This window comes from Corapipo altera, unplaced genomic scaffold (genome assembly GCF_003945725.1).
Source record: "Corapipo altera isolate COAL_440 unplaced genomic scaffold, ASM394572v1 308, whole genome shotgun sequence".
NCBI classification, from domain to species: Eukaryota; Metazoa; Chordata; class Aves; order Passeriformes; family Pipridae; genus Corapipo; species Corapipo altera.
This window is the reverse complement of record NW_020884925.1, coordinates 3829940-3851103: the sequence shown is the minus strand read 5'-3', so window position 1 is coordinate 3851103 and position 21164 is coordinate 3829940. Positions and strand designations below refer to the sequence as shown.

The 21164-nt window shown below is 45.4% G+C and overlaps 1 protein-coding gene across 6 annotated transcripts in view; it reads left to right on the top strand.

The window, feature by feature from the left end:
• Positions 1–8010: 8010 nt before the first annotated feature.
• The window catches only part of RAB8B (RAB8B, member RAS oncogene family), a 34826-nt gene continuing 21672 nt past the window's right edge, over positions 8011–21164 (top strand). For 4 of the 6 annotated variants that reach the window (XM_027657526.1, XM_027657524.1, XM_027657527.1 and 1 more), the window contains exon 1: positions 8011–8263. In XM_027657526.1, the coding sequence (XP_027513327.1) occupies positions 8140–8263 (124 nt within the window). In that variant the 5' untranslated portion in view covers positions 8011–8139. The remainder of the gene's footprint in view (positions 8264–21164) is intronic. The other 2 variants (XM_027657523.1, XM_027657529.1) reach the window with 2 other exon arrangements.

Here is a 21164-nt window from a genome sequence, read left to right as displayed (position 1 = left end):
GGGAACACCGGGAACGGGGGACACCGGGAACGGGGAACACCGGGAACCCGGGACACCGGGAACGGGGAACACCGGGAACGGGGGACACCGGGAATGGGGAACACCGGGAACGCGGGATACTGGGAACGGGGAACACCGGGAACGGGGAACACCGGGAACGGGGAACACCGGGAACGCGGGACTCCGGGAACGGGGAACACCGGGAACGGGGGACACCGGGAACGGGGGACACCGGGAACATCGGGAACGGGGAACACCGGGAACGCGGGACTCCCTCCCTTTCTGCGTTAGGTGCTGACGAAACTGTCGCCTGCGGGTCACAGAATTACAGGATTGTTGGCATCGGAAGGGCCCTCTGGAGCTCCCCCCGTCCCACCCCCTGCCCGGGCAGGGGCACCTGGAGCGGGTACACAGGGACACGTCCGGGTGGGTTTGAACATCTCCAGAGAGGAGACTCCACCCTGCCCGGGCAGCTGTTCAGGGCTCTGCCACCCTCAGTGTAAAGAAGTTCTCCCTTATGTTGATGTGAAACTTCTTGTGTTTTAGTTTATGGTCATTGCTCTTCATCCTGTCTCTGGGTACCACAGTTTGGCACCATCCTGTTGACAACTCTTGGAGATATTTATATGCATTAATGAGATCCCCTCTCTGTTCTCTCGCTAACCAGGCCCAGCTCTCATCAGAGATGCTCCAGACCCCACATCATCTTTGTGGCCTCTGCTGGACCCTCTCCAGTAGCTCCATGTCTCCCTTGTACTGAGGAGCCCAGAACTGGACACGTCGTTTCATACTCAATGACACGTTCCACGAAGTTTTACCTCTGTGCATATTATTTTGCGGTTTCCCATCCCAGACAAAAAGAAAAAGGCAGAATTTCTGTTAGTTGTCACTCCTGTATTTAAATCGATTTAGAGAACCTATGGGAAATAAAAATACTGCAGATAGTGGAAATTTTAAAAAAATGGGTTTTTTTCATAAGTCAGTAAAAATAATCACAAGTATAATCTGTCAAACCGTAGTATTTAATCAGGCCTGGAACATTTAAAAGTGTAGTTCAGTAGAAGTCCTCCTGGTGGCACAACAGACCTTACGAAAATCGCTTGGTAAGAAAAGCCTTCCCAAACGTCCGGCAGGGGCGTGTCGAGCCAAGGCTTTTCTGAAGAGAGAACCGATGCATTTAGCAAAAGTTACTTGAGAAGGTGCTATGAGCACAAGTGAGGATGGAAGTCCTGGAGAGGCATATCTTTCTGACAACAATATCTCAAAGCTGGGAGGGCCTGTGCGCGATGCTGACACTACACAGCTTTCACAACACTCTGCACCCCAAAGCCCTGCATTATTCTGTCAGAACAGCCCCGTGGGTTGTAGTACCCCAAGCCATTATATTGCTTTTCCTCTCTCCCCGTCACAGCCACTGCCTTGTAACACGGCAATGCTGCGTGAGCATTTTTGCCTCATGTGCTGGGGTGGTGATGACACACAGATAGAGGTATTTTGGAAGTATTTCTTGTTGTATCATGGGGAATTTAATAGGAAAGGCTCTGACTCATACTTTCCTCTGCATGCTGTCCTGTGAAGCCAGAACATAAACCAGCACAGTCAGTTCTTGAGTCTTAGCTGTCCCTACTACCTTTCAGTCCTTTTCAAATGTGTCTTATTTATCTGCAAGCACAATGGAAAGGGGACAATCTATTAAGGCTGCTGAGTTGGTATCTGAAGGAGAATGAGGTTTTCTTGTTTAAGAAAATACCTTCACAATGCATAAAGCACCACCACCAATAAAACAGAACCTCTGACGTGCCACCCTTCTTCACCTCTTCCTCCTGGCCTTCCCCTCTTAAATGTCTTTTCTGCAAAGAGCTTCTGGTGCCTGAGGAGGACTTTAGAGTCACATTAAAAATTGGTTTCTGGAAGCAGGGGCACACAGGATGATCTGAAAACAGGATGTGTTTTGGACACATTCCTCTGTTTGGTTCTCTATTTTGGTTTTGCTTGGAGATTCATTTCCTTTTCGTAACTGCCTGTAGTTCAGTGACCTGCTGAATGAGTCAATTCTAATGCATTACCTTCAGTCTTTCACAACTGAGGATTTTTTTTGAAGTTTACTCTTTAGAAATCAGAAATGCAGCACTGAGTTTAAGCTGTGAGTGAAGGAGAGAAATGCTGTCTGTACAACTGTGGTGTGGCCTATTGAGACAGAGAGATTTGGGTCTAAGAGAATGACTTCCTCTTTCCAGCCTTCTCCCAGCAAGCAAAGCCTTTGATCTCCTTTCAGAGAAAAGAGCAAGAAGTGTTATGTGTCTGCCAGAATGACAACAGAAACGTTCCCCGAGCTGATCTGGAGATGTTTGAAAACAACATCCTGACAGTTGGGGTTTTTCTGTGTTGGGAGTGTCGCTCCCTCGCTGTTTGGAAGCCGAGTTGGTGTCTCTGGGGATGTGCATGGTGGCTCCTGCTGGGCTGTACAGCACAAGCCCTCGCTGTGCCCAGCACCTGCTGACCCCAGTGCCACTCTGTTCTGCCCCATTTGTGCCTTCCTGCAGCTGGGTTTGGGTGGGTCCTCAGGATTTGCTGTCTGACGCGGTGAGAACTCAGGTTTTGGGAGGGGTTACTGCAAACCCTCCTATGAACTGGCAGTGGTCACTGAGTCAGTGTGTAATGAATGATTTAATACAAACAAATTCACTCTAATAATGCTTATGGTGCCTGTCTAGAGTACTGCAATGTGGATGGGTGTCTCTGCAGTACTGTCCTTAAGACTGGTTAGAGTTCCATGCTCTAACCACCTCTAAGCTGCACTCAGAATTAGCAGGTTCACTTCAAGTGGTGTGTTTGATCCAGAATGCAGCCTGTGGGTTTGCCTGGACTGCAGGATTAGGAGTTATAATTTTAATTGATTATAAACTAGTGGTGTAAACTGTGGCCTGTCATAATTTGCTTATGCTGAGATAGTTCAGATTAACACTGGAACTTGAAGAAAGTCCACTTCTAGCACTACTGTAACCATAGTGATTTCAAACCTTGAAATCAATGGATTTGACAGATAAGAGTCTAACAGTGCTTCTTCTTTCTGGAATTGAACTGTACATACTTTATGTAATTTCCTTTCCCAATAACAACTTGATTTAACCTCTTCTGTATAAATTTCTACAGTATATTCATGTGGAAAATTCATACATTTAGATCAGTAGAGTAAAGGAGAGCACTGTTCTTTGTATATTAAACCAATGCATAGATCTTCTTAAAACTAGGACTTAAAAGCAGGACATATCAACATATCAAATGTAGTGGGACACAATATAAAATGAGCATGGAAGTATCTACCTGCAGTGAAAGATGTATTTACTGGAACTGGGGAATAAGGGACACTTTTTTAAGGGAGAGTCACATGATGGCCATCAAACAGTAATGAATTGCAGAGGCACCTGCCAAAGTCAGAGTTGTTATAGATATGCATCAGAAATATTATGATATCAGCTAGCAGAGTCCAAAAGCTAAGGAGCAAAGCTCATGTTAATCATTTGTGGTTAGGTGGCACTCAGGGCAAGACTGCCTCTTAAGATTATCCTTTAGTGCCAAAATAACAGGATCTTAGTTCTACCAACGTGTTTTAAACTCTTATTGGGTTTTTTTAAGCCTTGTACTTAAACAATTAAGATGCAGAATTTCCTACAGTTTTGTATGCATTGAATATAAGAGCTTGATTAAAGACAAGACCTTGACACATACCTCTTTTTGCTTAACCAGTCTCACCTTTGATCTGAGAGCGGAAAAAGGATTTTTGAAAGGTAGAAATGATGATGTCTTTCAGTTGAGAAACTGAAAATGAGAGTAGGAATGAAGTAACAATGTAATCAGTTTGGGTTTTTCCTTAGAAATTTAGGTGTTGGTAAACAAGTATTTTCTGTTTTTCTTAATGTGTATGTAGAGATTTTTGAATTTATTGCATATGAATAGAGGCAGTAATTACATTTTGTTATTCATATCAGTTCCTTTCTTAAACTGAGGGCTTTAGCAGGTGGACTTTACATACACCTCAGTGACTAATGAAATTCTGCCATATCTTGGTTAGGATGAGTTTGAACTGTGGCACTGATCTCTCTTTATGGCAGGTGACCCATCTAGTGAGCGAGGGAAAGGCTGTGAATGCGTCTTCCTGGACTTCAGTAAAGCCTTCCATACTGTGTGCCATGGGATTCTCCTGGAGAAGCTGCAGCTGAACAGGTGCAGCTGGGTTAAACTCTTGGCTGGGTTAAAAACTGTCTGGATGGCCAGGCCCAGACAGTGGTGGAATGGTGCCACATCCAGCTGGGACCAGCCACTAGTGGTGTTCCCCAGGGCTCAGGACTGGGCCCAGTCCTGCTTCATACCTTTATTGATGATCTGGACAATGGAGGGCACCCTCAGTAAGTTCACAGATGACACTGAGGATCTGTTGGAAGGCAGGAAGGCTCTGCAGAGGGATCTGGACAGGCTGCATCCATGGGCTGAGGGCAGTTGTATGAGGTGCAACAAGGCCAAGTGCCAGGTCCTGCCCTTGGGTCACCACAACCCCCTGCAGCTCCAGGCTGGGGCAGAGGGGCTGGAAAGCTGGAAAAGGCCCTGGGGGTGCTGGTGACAGTGGCTGGACACGAGCTGGGTGTGCCCAGGGGGGAAGAGGCCAAAGGTACCTGGGCTGTGCCAGCACTGCTGTGGCAGCAGGACAAGGGCAGTGCCCTCCCTGTGCTGGCACTGCTGGGGCTGCACCTCCAGTGCTGGGGCAGTTCTGGGCCCCTCAGCTCAGGAGGGACATGGAGGGGCTGGAGCAGGTCCAGAGGAGGGAACAGAGCTGGGAAGGGTCTGGAGCACAGGTCTGATGAGGAGCAGCTGAGGGAGCTGGGGGGGCTCAGCTGGAGAAAAGGAGGCTCAGGGGGGACCTTCTGGCTCTGCAGCTCCCTGACAGGAGGGGGGAGCTGAGGGGGGGTCGGACTCTGCTCCCAGGGAACAAGGGACAGGAGGAGAGGGAACGGCCTCCAGCTGTGCCAGGGGAGGGTCAGGTTGGACATCAGGAGGAATTTCTCCATGGGAAGGGTGGTCAGGCCTTGGCAGGGGCTGCCCAGGGAGGTTTGGAGTGCCCAGCCCTGGAGGTGTCCAAGGAAGGCCTGGCCATGGTACTCAGTGCTCTGGGCTGGGGACAAGGGGGGCATTGGGCACAGGGGGGATCCATGGGCTGGGAGGGCTTTTCAAACCTTAATGATTCTATGATTCCATTCAGGCAAACTGTTAGGGTACTCATTTAAGGGTTCTAAAGGGTTTTAAAATTCTGCTTCTTTGAAATGTATGAAACAGGACCAAACTGTAGCAATCCCACCTGCTTTTACACAGAGGTAGCAGGTTTCAAACACTTTCTATTTCCTGCATATTCAGTGTTCCCCTTGGTGGTTCTGCTGAGCCAGAAAAAAATGAATTGTTGTTGAGTGTAATGCAATATAAACCAAATGTTCACTTTTCCATTTCGGTGCAATAGCAAAGACTCCAAAGTGGTTTCATGGACAGGTCTCGTAGTGGTGTGGTTATTGAACCTTAACAGCTCTGACAGTACTCCTCAAAGTTTTACTGACCTATTGCAAGGTACACAATTGAACAATTACAATTCTGGAAAATCAGAAAACGTAACTCCTAATTTTTACATCATGTTTTTAAAGTTCATGGTTAAGTAAACATCTGTCCCTTGAATCTGGCAAGCTGGCACTTTTCCAGATCACAACAGAACGCAATATTGTAAAGCACCAGCGTAATTGAAGAGGGAAGTAATTTGCATTATTTCTCTATAAAAATCCTCCTGAGTAACAGATGGCGATGGCAAACATATTGCTCCAGAGACGTAGGAGAGCCTGTGTGTTCCATAAAACTCAAGAGTGAAAATTAACCCCGAAATTTCTCTCTTCAAAGCTGAAATATGTTTGTGTAGTAACGTTCAGCGTGGCCATAATTACAGTACACAGCAGCTCATGTCTCTGAAAGTGCAGCTACAGGGAAATGTTTCAGAGATTAATTTTTCACTTGCAGTTTCCTATAATCCAATTATTCGTGTTAGACTGATATAATTAACCAATTTGCTTTGACTGCTTCAGTGCCAAGTTGCCATTATCATTTATAAACTCAAATCTTGTAATAAGTACTGTAACAACTCATCTTAACATCTAAACAGCCTGACTGCTAATTATACAGTCCAAATATGGACCAAGCAGCCAGGTTTCCAAATTCTGTCCTGGACTGGGCAGAGATCCTCAAGTGTGTTAAAATAAAAAAGAAAGAAGAAAAAGGAACTGGCAGTTCCCCCCCATCCTTGTTTTGCAGCCTTGATTATCCTCTATTAGAACACAGCATATAAATGTATAAATATAAAATTAGATTTTGCACCAATTAGTTGGAATACATATTAGCATTCGTAGCTCCTACTGAATTCATCTTGTACAGAGTTTTACATCACATCTGCCATTGGATTTTTGATGATTTGCTACCACAAACATATATTGGCCAGGAATACCACCAAAATGAGACCCTTACCAGGGAAGATTTGGAATAATTAGAAGCACAACAGCTTCTGCTTATTCAAGGTTTATAATAGCTGAAGGTATTTATCCAGAGTGATTCCTCAGAATCCTTTGCACAAATACAACAGTAGCCAGGCATTGGACCAGTTTAGCCCTATTTCACCCCAGGGACTTGCAGGAGGGTGCCTGGGCAGGTGGTGCCACAGGGCCATTCCTGCACGGAGCTCAGGGCACACCTGGAGGGAGCTGGAAAGGGAACATTGCAGGATGACAATCCTGCAATGAATGATTTGGGGAAAACATCTCTTTTTCCTTTGTTTTCCTAAGAGGGAACTGAGAACTGTTGTAGTTATTTATAGCGTTAGAGAGTTCTGTTTATAGCTTCTCTAAAGGCTACAATATTTAAATTAAATTAAAGTAGTAGCTCTTTGTTGTCATTTTGAACTGCTTCAGTAGCACTATTTATTTTTATAGCACCTCGTGACATCCCATGGGGAACACAGCATAATGAATGTGTAGCGAGGCTGCCTCACACCAAGGGATAATTATTAGTGGGGGGGGAAAAAACAAGATGGGGGAAAATGTTTATTGAACCATTCAAGACACCTTGTTCTAGAACACCCACACTGTCAGTGCTGCTCTAGAGCTCCTTGTTCTACAACACCCACATTGTCGGTGCTGCTCTTGAGCAGACACCTTAGAATCATAGAATCATAGAATCAGACGGGTTGGAAAAGGCCTCAGAGATCATCAAGTCCAACCCTTGATCCAACCCCGCCGTGGTTCCCAGCCCATGGCACCTTAAACACCTCCAGGGACGGTGAATGCACCCCCTCCCTGGGCAGCCCATTCCAATGTCTGAGCACTTTCTCTGTAAAACATTTTTTTTGTAATATTCAACCTAAACCCCCCCGGCAGAGCTTCAGACCGAGCCCTCTTGTCCTGCTGATAGCTGCCTTGTTCTACAACACCCACACCGTCAGTGCTGCTCTAGATCAGACACGCTGTTCTACAGCCCTGCGTGAGCACAGTTTTTCTGTGGTGTGCACAACAGTTTCTCTCTGACTTGCCGTGCCCGAGGCAAGGTGTGAGGTCACACACAGGAGTCGCGTTTCTCCTGTGCTCGCTGGTGACCCGCAGTGTGGTCACCAGCCACACTGTTTAACGTGCCGCTGGGACACAGAGCTCCATGGCTCTTGCGGGTCCCCAAAGGAATCCGGCGGGTGCGCGGACCCCCGGCTGCGCGGTGCCCAGAACCGCGTTCCCCGGCGGGCCCAGAACCGCGTCCCCCGGCGGGCCCAGAACCGCGTTCCCCGGCGGGCCCAGAACCGCGTTCCCCGGCGGGCCCAGAACCGCGTTCCCCGGCGGGCCCAGAACCACATTCCCCGGCGGGCCCAGAACCACATTCCCCGGCGGGCCCAGAACCACATTCCCCGGCGGGCCCGGCGGTTCCGGCGCTCGCTGACGCGCCGCTGCCGCTTCCCGTGCGCGGGCGGCGCCTCCCTCGCTCCTTCCCTCCTCCCTCCCCCAGAGTCCCTCCTTCCTTCCCTCCTCCCGCGTTCGCCCCCTCCTGCAGCGGCGGCGAGCCGAGCCCCGGGCGAAGATGGCGAAGACCTACGACTATCTGTTCAAGCTGCTGCTGATCGGCGACTCGGGCGTGGGCAAGACCTGCCTCCTGTTCCGCTTCAGCGAGGACGCCTTCAACACCACCTTCATCTCCACCATCGGTGAGGGGCCGCCGCCATCCCCGCGGGGACAGAAGGGGTCGTGCCCGGGGCCGAGCGGGGAGGGAGAGGGAAGGGCGGGGGGCACCGCCCGTGTCGCCGCGGCCGCGCTGGGGCCGCTCCGTGGGCGGGAGCCCCGCGGCCGTGAGGGCCCCGCGCTGAGGGGGAGCGGGGGCCCGGCCCGGCCCGGCCGCACTCGGGGTTTTGTCCCTGCCCCGGGGCCGCGGCCCAGCCGGACCCGGGGGGTTTGTCCCTGTCCCGGGGCCGCGGCCCGACCGCGCTCGGGGGGTTTGTCCGGGGCCCGCGGCCCGGCCCGCCCGGTGGGGCCGCTCCCCCGCGGCAGCAACAGTTGCTTGGGCCCGGGCCGGCCGTGCGAGCGGGGCCCGGGGCTCACGGAGGGCAGGGTTTCGTGCCCTCTGCTTATCGGGCGGCTCGTGTGCGGGTGCAAACCTTCCGAAAGTGGGAGCGCTGGGGCGGCCCGGGCTCGCTGCGGGCTGTGCTGCGCAGTGACAGCGCCCGACCCGCCCTGGGCTGGGAGTTTGACTGCCCTTCTCCCCCCAGCCCCTCCAAATGCGTGTGTGTGTGTGTCTGTCTGTGTGTGTGTGTCTGTCTGTGTGTGTGTGTCTGTCTGTGTGTGTCTGTGTGTCCGTGTCTGTGTGTGTGTCTGTGTGTCCGTGTCTGTGTCCGTGTCTGTGTGTGTGTGTGTCTGTGTGTGTGTCTGTGTGTGTGTGTCTGTGTCTGTGTGTGTCTGTGTCTTGTCTGTGTGTCTGTCTGTGTGTGTGTGTCTGTGTCTGTGTGTGTGTGCGCGCTCCTGGACACGGAGGTCACACCTGTGAGATTTGGAGGAGTTCCCTTCGAGCTCCTGAGTCGACTTAACTTAGAAGCTCTTTAGTAACTAGCTGGATCAACCTCCTCCACCAAAGTTGGGTTTTGTTGGGTTAAGTTGGTTGTGGAAAGGCGTTTCCGAAGCTTCACTAACCTTTTAAAATGAAAGCGAGATGTGACATGTCAAAGCAGACTGCTGTGACTTGTATCTCTGTCACTTTTAAAATACTATTCTGCGGAAATAAACATAAGCAAAATTTTCAAGGTCTTCAGCGAGATGTTGAATTGAAATCTCGGTCTGGCAAGACTTGAGATTTATGGGTAGTTACTTGTAGCTGAGGCCACTTTTCAAGTGGAGTCTACTGGTTTTGGGATGAAGGGGTGAACTACAGTGGAGCTTGCTCATGTTTAGGAGGGCAAAACTAATGCTGGCTTTGAAAAATAACACTGAGAGAATGAGTAGAGTTTTTATTGAAAGGAAATGGATTTAAAGATGGAGTGGAATAGCATGTGACTCGTTTTATGTTACCCCAATGCCCTGTCCTCTTCAGACATTTTATTGTGCTGAACTTGGTGCACAAGGAAGAGATAATTTTTATTTAGGCCGATGTGATTGACTAAATGAGGTGTGGCTGGCATTTCTAATGCTTTAAGAACAGTTTTTCTGCATTTTTCTGGCATGTTTCTTTTCTCTTTGCAACCGTTTTCAAAATGCTGTATCAGTAACATCAGCTAATTAAGGCCTGAGTAGCATTTTACCTTAACAGGTATTTTGCTCTACCTGTTGTAGAATAAAAGGCTTAATAAACATTTATAAATGCTGTATCATCTAAAAAAAGCCTACGTTGGTACTGTGCTTAATAGAAAATATCTCTTTATACTTCTAAAGAGAGAGCTCACATGAATGGGTGTGTCTGTCTTCCAACGATTTTCTTGATGTTTCTTGAACTGCTGTAGCACCTTGATATTCTTTTTTGTCTCACTGATTCACTTTGAAGTCTTGAGGATTGTGAACACGATGCTGTTTTTTCTTGCCTTATTCAGTAAATATAGGATTTGCTCTCATTTCCTTCCTTTTTATTTGCTTTCACAAGGGCCTTATTTTCAAAATGAATCAGCTTGAAGAAACTTACTGAGAGCTGAGGTAAACTTCTGATTCCATAGGTAGTACTCGTGATTTCCCAGGTCCATTTTCCTTCTTGTCGTTGGTTTCCTCCAGTCCCTTTTCATTTTGCAGCAAAGGGCCTCCAAAGAGGGGAGTCGACAATGCAGGAAATAGTGAAACTGTTCATGAAGTGCTGACGTAGCTGGAATAAAAATACTTGGGGCTTTCTCAGCCTTCCTCATGTGTTGCATATATTGCTCTTGGGTCAGTCATGTGGGTCTAACCTGTTTGCTCCTGAAGATGTGCTCACGTTCCCTTTAGCTTTCGGGGAGCGCATGGGGGTTTCTCAGCACTGCTTACAGTCGTAGCTGGTCCCTCTGATGAGCTGAGGGGATGCCATTTTTAACAATTCTGGTTTTTCCTTTGGCTGATAAAGTGCAGCTAACGTGGTGTGGAGGGGTGCAGTGCTGTCCCCAAACAGGCTGCCCTGCCAGATCAGTATTCCCCATTGAGTACACGGAGTTTTCCTGGACTGTGAGCTGCCAGGCTGCTTTGTTTGGGTGTTCTCCATGAAGTGGGTTCTGCAATATGGTGGTGCTTATGACGTGTGTTCAATTAACAATGATTTTAATTAGTATGTGTGATATTGTGTCCCTTAGTTCTTCTCTGGTCTCTCTGCTGACAAGATCAGGCTTAGTTTAACTGCAGAAGTCTGAGAAGGTGTGTGATTGAGATGTGTTGACATCAAATTTTATCAAAGTTTAATCTTATGTACTTACATGCTGGTTTTGAGTGAGGTGAGTCATTTAGAGGGTTTTTTAACTATATGGGGTTAAATTTTTCACTGTTTCAACTTTTTTCCTGGATTCTACATCCAGAAATAGAAACAAACTTTGTTGCCATGATGGAAGGGTCAACTTCCTAGTACCAGATAACTTCCTTATAATGCCCCACTTCTGTTGTTCTTTAGTAGTTTAACCAGGATTAAACTACAACACTTCAGAGCAATGGGAATTCTTTCCAAAAGGAGAAAAATAAAGTAGGAGGGAGAGATGGAAATGCTGTTTTATTGTAGAATATTTGTTTTACTTCTCCTCAGAGTTGATATTATAGAAGTAAGTCAGTAATGAGTTGTAGTTACTTTGCCACTTGTGTGTGGTACTTTGCAGGTTCCCTTCTGTTCCGTGTCATGCAGAACATGCCTGCAAGGCTCCATCCTTGGAGATTGCTTGGAGGTTGGGAAATGGGCCTTTGACTTTTCTCCTCAAGACTTTGGTCGTGCTGTAATCAACATTGTACTGATTCAGGCAGCAGGGTCTTCCAGCCCGTGTCCTGTGACCAGCAGTTGCATGAGAAGTAGGATAAAGGTGCTCTGCGTATGTATTGATAATCCATCAGGTTTTTTATTCTTTGTTGGGGTGGCTGTTGGCACAAGAGTTTTTCTGATCTTTGTTTTGACTACCTGGCATAACTGATACCTTCAGCCAACTTTGTTACCCGAGAAGTGAACGGGGGATCTTTCTCTCAGATGATCCTTTCAGTTATTCTGAGTGATGTTTTCAACCTGTGAAAGCACAGATTGGCCTTAAGCAGCTTTAGACACAACAGGTCCTTGGCCTTCAGCAGCTCTGAATTTGTTATACAGGGCTCTGTAGCTGTGTTTGGAGAATTTCTAAAAGGGCTGACTGGTCATAACACCACTGTGGTCCTTAGTGAGGATCAGCTTTTCACTGCCAACGTGGGATGGGATCAAACTTTTTTTACAATGGGTGTTATGTAAGGTTATGTTGTTTCGTTTGCTTCCTGAGTGGAAACTTCTGCTTTTGCACTGTTCTTTCTACATGGAAAGTAAAATGCAGTTGAGTCAGCTCATTTTCCTGCTTAACAGCTCCTAAAGCAAAACTTATCTTGGGGTATCTCATGTGCATTTTGCTCGTAGTTCCATTGTGATGTACAAGAATAGGAAGAATTAATGTAGCAGTCTCCAAGTATCTTAACTTGCTGTTCAAGTAGTGCTGTCTGGTAAAACTGGATTTGGTTTATCATTAGAAATAATAAGGTTTATTCTTTGCATTCCTTTCAACTTTTTGTATCGACTGGTTTCTGTGAGAGGGAGGTTGACTCTCCTTAGCTGACAGCATTTCTGACTCCATCCAGAGGCTTGCTGACTGGAACAAAATTGGTCATATTTATTTTTTTAATCCAAGATGATATCAGCGTTTGGCAGGAAGTTGCCCATGAGATAGGACTGGATCTGAGAGCTGAAACCATTTGTTGATTTTTTGCAGAAGTAACTTTTCCTTAGCCTACATCTTCCAAAATAGGACACTACTCTGGCAGGCAAGCACGTGTGTGCTGACCTTTGAACACTTAGATGAAAATCCTTTGTCAAGCAAAATTATCAACTTCCCTTTTGCAGTGAAATTTCCATGTCTGTAATGCGTAATGGAAATTGTTTTAGTGTATTCAAGTCAAATTATGCCTCATTAAATATTTCTACTCTTCTTCCCCATGGTTACTTATTTGTGTGATAGACAAAGGATTGGTTGTTGGGTTGTTGATTTGGGGGTTTTTTCCACCCTCCCATTAAGGTTCAGCATTCTCTATCCTCATTCACTCAAGTTTCTTTGGGCTTCTGCAGATGGTGGGAGCTGTGGAAGAGAACACATCAATGATAGATGAGCAAAGGGAGGGAGGCACCAGGAGAGCATTGTCAGTAGTGCTTTATTAATGGTCGTTACCACAAACGAGTTGTCAGGGAGACTTTGAAGTGACTGAGATGAGTTTCAGCGTCTCAGGTGGCACCATTGTAGGGATCTGTGGAATGGGAGTGTGTGTTCGAGGCTTGTAGGATCTGAGACTCTTCAGCACAGAGTGAGGAGGAGGTCAGGGGTTTCCAGGGGCACACAGGGTTATGGAGGTAAATACCAACCTGGAGCAATGATTCTGTTTTCAGTGGCTGTGGTGGGTGGTCAGCAGGGCTCTGTCCTGACCTTGTAGCTGGGGACATCACAGGTTAAAAGCATTAAAGTTTGTGTTTCTTGTGACCTTAAATATGATACTAACACCTGGTTGGTAACAAAGGACATCTTAGACTTTGGTTTTCATCTGCTGCAGAGGTTGTGTTGCCCTCTGTGTCCTGCGGCAACGGAAGTGAAATTGTTTGGCTTTTATTAAAAACGCTGCTGCAGCTTTCGTGGTGGTGTTGTGTGAAACACTGACAGATGTCTGACTGTTGATGCCCTTCCTAACTGGCAGATGGGGGTCTGTCTTGGTTATGTGTTCCTGGGTATTTGAGTGACAGGAGGGCAGCTTGGAGCTGCTTTTGTGGCTTAGTTTGAATGCGAAGTGAAGAGCTCAGTGAGTAAGCGTAGGAAGAAATGTGTTGGTTGAAGACATACAGCTTCTGTTTGGGAATTTTTTGTGTACTTTTTAGGAAGGATTTCCTAGTCCTTCTGCAAAAGGTCATCCTTTTGGTAGAAATACATCTTGAACTGTCTTATTTCAGAATTTAACTGACATTATTAATAATAATAACACATGCAGTATTTATGGTGATGCTTTATTTCATATTTTGTGGTAGAAGGCAGGTGTTTTTAATTTGAAGGATATGATACTGCTTTTTATGTTTAATTGGATGTTATGGTAGCTGAAGTGCCAAGTCATCAGGCTGACTAGATGTGTAAGATAGATCCAATGCTTTTCTAATGTGAATAAACTACGAATAATAGTAACATTAACAAAGTTGCACTGTGTGAGGCTCTTGCACAGAGTTAGAATCACAGAATATCCTGAGGTGAAAGGGACCCTCCTGACCCTGCACAGGATACTCCAAGAATCCCACCCTGTCCCTGAGAGCATTGTCCAAACACTTCTTGAACTGTGTCAGGTTTGGTGCTGTGCCCACTGCTCTGGGAAGCCTGTTCAGGTGCAAAAACTTTTCCTAATATCCAACCTGAACCTCCCCTGGCACAGCTCCAGGCCATTCCCTGGGTCCTGTCCCTGGTCCCAGAGAGCAGAGCTCAGGGCCTGCCCTCGTCAGGAAGCTCTAGATTGCTGTGAGGTCTCCCCTCAGCCTCCTCCAGGCTGAAAGAAACCCGGTGCTGACTGTCAGTGGCATTCTCTTTTGTGTATGGCAGCATCTGGGAATGCTTCAAGCAGACTAGTCTCTAGTAGGAGTCTGGCACCAAATCTGGGAATTGGGAAAAACACATTGAGTATAAGAAACTGGGCAAAGCTAAAGTGGCTGCCAGCCAGGGAGCTCATACACTGCTTACAGCCCCCACAGCCCCCCAAAAAATTCTCCTTTCTTCTGCCAGAGAGAAATAGCTTTCCCTTAGTGATTCAAAGTATGGTGTGACTTCAGATGGGATTAAAGATGAGGTGAGGTGTCTGTGTCAACCCAGCGTGGAAGGGAGGAAGGTACAGTCAGAGTAACTACCTGGGAGAACTTCTCTGGCTTAGCAGAAGTGACTTAGAGAAGAGTACTAGAATATGCAATGCAGAAAAATGAGCTGAAGAAATTAAAGAATTAATTAAAGTTAATTCGTTAAAAGAACCTTGTGTGATGTAGGAAAAGAAAACTGTTATGTGCCAGAAAGACAAGTATGGCCTCTGCTAATAAGTTATGTGGTTTTGCCTCTTAATCCAGGTAGGAAAAACCTTTCAAAAAGACCTATTTCATCATTCATGTAAGAAATTAAACAAAGCAGCCCTTCTTTCCTCATGTCCTTTGCTTCCCAAACAAACAAACAAAATCAAACCAAAACCCCTACATGCTTACTTACCTCATGTTAAAACACGGGTTTAAAAAAACCATGAGAAAAATTATGTTCTTGGGCTGTTGAGAGTGCTGTCTATAAAAATAACTTCAGGAACTTTAAACCTTCTACTTTGACTTTTCAGCCTGATTTTGCTGCCTCACTATGTACCTTCCACACTTGCTTCTAAAACACAACTATAGACTCTAACTGAAATTCCTAGATTAGATTATTTCTCGTAACAGAGATAATTCTTACTGGATGAGACATTTTGATCTCCACAGATAACCAAGATCCTTTTGGACTGAGTACCAAGTTCCAGCTGAGAACTGTCTTACTGCTGTTGTTGATGTGTGCTGGGCTTTTTTGTTGCATTTTTATCCTTGTTTATGTTCCTGGTAATACCCATATTCTCTGTGCTTTTTCTCCCAGTGTTGGCAGGTCTGTGCCCTCTGAAATCTCAGCTGTTTAATGAGTGGAGTGTTCCTGCATTCCTGTCAAATTTGCAGTAAATTGATCACTTCTGTCTTTACAGTGGTCGTGTGTAATTTATACCAGCTCTGACGTTATCCAGTTTAACTTGTTGTTATCTCTGACACTATTTGGTGTCCCCAGACCTCTCAAGGAGATGCTTGGCAGTCTCGTTGGGCTGTAGGGGTGTTTGCCTGTGCACACCAACTGTTCCCATCGTGTCCTCGATACCTGTGTCAAACCTGCAGCTGGTGGGAGTTGTGTGTGGTGCCTGTCACAGGCACTGCTGGAATGGAAGGTACAAAGTGCATTGTTTGTACTCTGAGAGGGTGTTTTATCTCTGAGTGAGCACTGACTTACCAGCTCTCACTTTGCTTTGTGATCCTGGGACACTCTGTGTGCTCACTTTTCATGTCGTAGCTTTTTTGTTTTAAACAGATCATGTTGTGGCTCCTCAAAGTCTTTCTTCACTCTGAATAACCAGCTTAGTGTAGACATCCAGATCAGCTGGGAGCCCTGAGACTTTTAAGGGGCTTTTTAAAATAGAAGTGGCATCTCCATTTCTCACTGGACAGACATATAGGTTCATCAGGACCAAAAATTACAGAACAAACCCAAACCTAACCCTTTGGGCCTGTTCTTATTGTCACAGCTGGCACAGTGTGTGCATAGTAAACAATGAACTTTAAATCATGGTGGCCAGATAGTATTGGTTGCATAGGAATTTTTTAATAAGCCATTTTTTCAACTTTTTGGATGCTTAAGATGCTAACTTTGGATGAAGTAATTTTTTTTTTTCCTGACAGCAATATTCAATTAGAGTTATCTTGGTTAAAGACAATGTTTTCTACATCTACAGGTATATCTGGTTTACAAGCAAGAGATTTGGGATAAGTTTTTCCTGTTCTTGGGGTTTTACTTTGTTGTTTTTTTTTTTGTCTTGCTAATTAAATGATGCTTTTGATATGGACCGACCATATGTCATCTCAAATTAAGCAGAAGAATCAAATACGTGTTCCAGAGAGGTTATTGGTCAGGACTCTTGCTCATGGCAGGACCTGCCCCAGTTCCAGTGGCTGTGAAACTGTACCCTCAGCTCAGTCTCTTGGCCAGCTACAACCCTTGCTGCTCTCCAGTTGCACATTGGCCTGAGAGGAGCATGTTCTCTAAGCAGCTCAGTTAATGCACTCCTCCTAGAGACAGGCAGTCTATAAATAATCCTCAAAATAAACAAACTTGGCTGTCTGTATCAGGAGCACAATTTTAAGAGTTATTTTAGATGAGACTGAGTTACCATCGAGTGTAGCTTGTCTTCCATTCCAAGGGGAATGAGAGGTAGACCATAAGTTAGTTTCTGTGCACTTTCACAGAGCTGTAGTATCTGGATTGTAAGCTCTAAAACACATCCTGCAGGGACTCAGTCCCTTTTAAAGCTGGGCTGTTGTTGATAATTTCACTCGTGCCAAGCAGTATTAAGTTTCTATTATAGTGCTGTTTTATAGTCTTGAATTTTATATTGAGTATTTTTGGTGCCTAAAGTCGTGCATTTCAAAGGTTGCTCGAAGCAAAGGTCTCAGGAGCAGGAAACTGCCTTATGTTGTACATACACGTGGCACCCCAGTTCTTTATTGCCTTACCTCCCTCAGCCATTTGTATGTGTTTATTTGGCCAGTGTTTAAACTTTAAGGACCTTACAGTATTAATAACTTCCAAGGTGCAAGACACTGCTCTGTGTCTCGTTGTGTGGTATGAGATTCTTTGTGGGGGTGAATAGTTCCATGAAGAAAGGCCAGTTAACCCAGTTCAGCCCACTCGAGTTTACCAGTGTGCTGTGGGTTCCTATGGGCTGTCCAGAAGGAACAGAATACAGTTTGTCCCTTTAAGTTGTGAACGAATAACTAAAAGCTGGTTGCACTTGTGTTTAATTCTAGAATAATTTGTTTTACAGTGTTGGAAAAAAATGTTGACCTTCACCCTGGTGTTGTCGCTTCGTGTTCATCTGCTGTATTTTTGAATGGGTGCAATAAAAGACTACTGCCTCTTTAATTTACATAGTGATACAAGACATTGCTGAGATCATCTGAAAATTCCTTGCAGATGTTACTAGGGACTAAAGCCAAACGTCCAAGTTCAAAATGATTAGACTTTGTTCTTTTGTGTGAGGCTGTGTGACGCACTGGTGTGTTGCAAGTGTTCCCCACCCTGCCTTTTACACTGATCTTCAGTCCTGCTTCATCATTTTTTATTTTTACTGTAATTCTTCTAGAAAGATCTAATATAAGAGCAAATTTCTGAAGCTTCATTTATCTACCTTTATAGAATGAGACAGTCTACTGATGTAGCACTAGAAAATATTCCATTAAAAACCACTTAAAAAATAATTGTGTGGTTTTTTACTGTGAGGGTGGTGAGACAGTGGCACAGGTTGCCCAGGGAGGTTGTGGATGCCCCATCCCTGGTACTGTTCCAAGCCAGTTGGATAAGGCCTTGAGCAGCCTGGTCTGATGGGAGGTGTCCCTGTCCATGGCAGGGACTAGATGACCTTTAATGACCATTCCAACCCCTTAACATTCCATGATGCTATAATTCTGTGATCCAAACCCTGCAAAACCTACTGCTGACAACAACAGAACAACAAAATGGGAGTAATCCTTGGGTAAGCTTGTGGGGAAAATATATGGTTACAAACTGAGGTCCCTCAGCTGGGGATGTTTTCCGAGTAATTCTCTCCCAGGATTCAACAAACTGAGGGTGAAGCACACTGATTTTCAGTTATGTGCCTCTTCTTACTTCCTTCTTTGAAAGTAAGTTACAGGTCTGCTTACTCGGTTCAAAGTTGCTTTTAATTCAGTGATAACTCTGAGTGGCTGCAGAAATGGTTTCCTTTCCTTTTGTGTCTCTTGAAGACTTGCATGTCTTGTAATGAAGACGTTGCAACATGTTCTCCTTTTCCAGCTCAGCCCAGTGAAACACGTCAGACCCCCACAACCCCACGTACAGACACAGCAGCATAGGAAGGACCAATGCTTGAAGTTGGGGTAGGCCCAGCTTGAAATTTGATGCATCAATTCCCGTTGTTCTGATGCTGATTTGCTCAAAAGGGTAATGAGACTTTGTACTTTGACTCCTTCCCCCATTGTTTTTTATTGTGATCCATGTCCAGTGATGGTGAGTGCCACTAAGTTTGTGTTTTATCAGGGAATCCTATTGAAAAAATAATTTAATTTCACTTCTTCCATTCTTACTTCAAAGGAGTAAGATTTTGATAAGTGGGAAGACAGCTTCTCTGAGAGGGTGAGGTTTTTATTACGTGCAGGTCATGCAAAACAGGTCCTTATTTTTAATTTTAATAAACTGTGCTGCATCTCTTATGTTCTTTGATAGATGGGACTAAAATGAGACTCTTTTCTAACGAGCAAATCAGTATTAATTTTTTCACAGCTTCTTTGCCAATTTTTGTGGTTAATCACTTTTTAAAATTCCTTTGGCTTATATATTTTAAAAAAGCACAGCTAAACAATTTAGAATGCTAGTACATTGAGTACTTGTCTTTTGTTTTTTAAATGAAGTATTGCTTTGCCAGAAATACTGAACTGTGGTAGGTATAGTATATATAGACAGTGTATGCTATCAGAGATTGATGTTTATTTGCATCCTGCAAGGTGCTGTTTCCTGGCTGACATCTTGCTACAGCTGCACATGTAAAGTCCAGCTGCTGCAAAACTAGTGTTGAGCCACATGAAAAATTAACTTAAAATACAGGTAAATTGTGTACTAAAGGTAAAAATTAAACATTCTAATGTTTGCCTGCCAGTGGTTACTGATATTTCTTTGCATTAATTTGTATATGTTTCTTTTCTGCCTGTCTTTTACTGCTTGTAAGGAACACTGAGGAACGTGACCCTTTTTGCTGAGCAGTCTGAAGACCAGAGAAACCTTTACCTTCAGGAAGTATTTGCTGGTGCTGCTGTAACAGCTGACTTGCTCCAGCCAGAATACTTGGGTTTGGTTTCTTTAGTTTCTTTGTGCTGCAGCATTTTCTGCAACAGGAGTTTTGTTGAAAAGAATAAACCAGCCAACCTCTTAGTCCAGACAGTGGCTCTGTGTAGGGGAAAGTTGTAGTGGAGTCCTGGCTGGAACAGATACTGTAGCACTGCAGAACCTGAGATATTGGCCCTGATGGCTACAGGGTTAAAATCGGGGTGAGGGCAGAACAAAAGAGTAACAGTGATGCCCTGAGTAAGCCACTGTGTTCTAAAAACTAAAGTAACAAAAGGAGCTGTTTCAGCCTCCCTGCTCAGCTTGTCCTCACATTCCTGCAGGAATTGCGTCAGGCCGGTTTTGTTCAGGTTCATGGTAGGAAACCAGCGGGACTGGAGCTGGAAAAGGAGCCTTTGGAAGTGTCCTGTACATTCAGGATGTTTAGTGTTGTAGTGTTGTGAGCTCTTTGCAACGTTTCACAATATCTCTCTAAAATTAATGCATTGCAGCTTAATTATGGGTCAAATCTGCCCAGATGGGTTGGAATAGGAAGGAATATGTCTCTAGGGAGTGGAGTGGTGGGAGAAATGGTGGCAGAAGAGCTTTTGGAGTGTGAGATGGACATGACTTTTTGGTTTAAGCCCAAAGAGGCCTTGGTGAGGCCAGTCCCCCTGGCCTCTGACACTTGGCTGTGTGGCACTGACCAGTGGCACGGCCTGAATTTCCTTGGCTGTGCCCAGCAGTGCAGGGTAAACACAGCAACATGCAGCTCCCGTGGTTTTCCATGGAAGTCCTTGTGTGGCACTAGTGACACTGAATTTTGGTGTGCAGATTTCTCTGCCAGTGTATTCTTTGACAGAGTTTTATTGGAAGCTGTAGCAGAAAATACCCTCAGTAAAGTGAGGAGTGAGGATGCATCCCTGGCCTGTAGTCAGCAGGGTCTGGAAAGGATTTTGAAGAATGATAAGCCCTCAGCTACTTTTACCCCATGCTGCAAGGGAAGTGCAAGCAATTACAGTCCTAACTAATACACAGATTGCAACTTGGACCTCATCCTTGCAGTCTGCAAGTTTGTGATTCCTGCAGCAAATGCTCCTGTGTCACTCTGATCTATGTTTACTGACTTGCTAGGTGGGCACCAGGGTGTCACACCTTTGTGTGACAACTGCACTTGAGCAGTTAAAAATAATTATCCTGTTAGCATTTGCACTGTAAGAATTAATCTGAGTGTGTGTTTTCTGAAAGCTTCTAAAACTTAGCTTCAGATGGACATCCAGATGTTTCTGGGCTTCTTCTCCATTCCATGTTGCATTTTAAGGCTGCAAGCTGTGTGATCCTTTGCAATCAAAGTCACAAACGACTCCTCTTTGTTAGACTCGAGTAACTTTTCAAACTTCTGTATCCCAGTGTGTGACTGTACAAAAGAATTAGTAAAGGAAATTTTCAGTCCAGCATTACTGCTGAAATGCTGTAGTTTTGGAGGGTTTTACATGCTGTAATTGTAGCTGTAACCAGCTCGTGGCCGTGCACTTGGCAGGAAGTGGTAGCACATGTCGCCAGCCTTACTCTACAAATGTGTGCAGCTCACCACTTCCTGACACTGAACTGAAAGCACAAAAGAAACATCAGTTTCTAGTTCATTTTAGCCTCTACAGAGTTGCATTTGTTAAACATGGTAGTGTCATAGCAGAGGTACTTGTGGCCTTTCCCTTTAGATTCTTCTTTTAGCTTTGGAGTTCACCTTTAAGAATTCTGGTGAAGT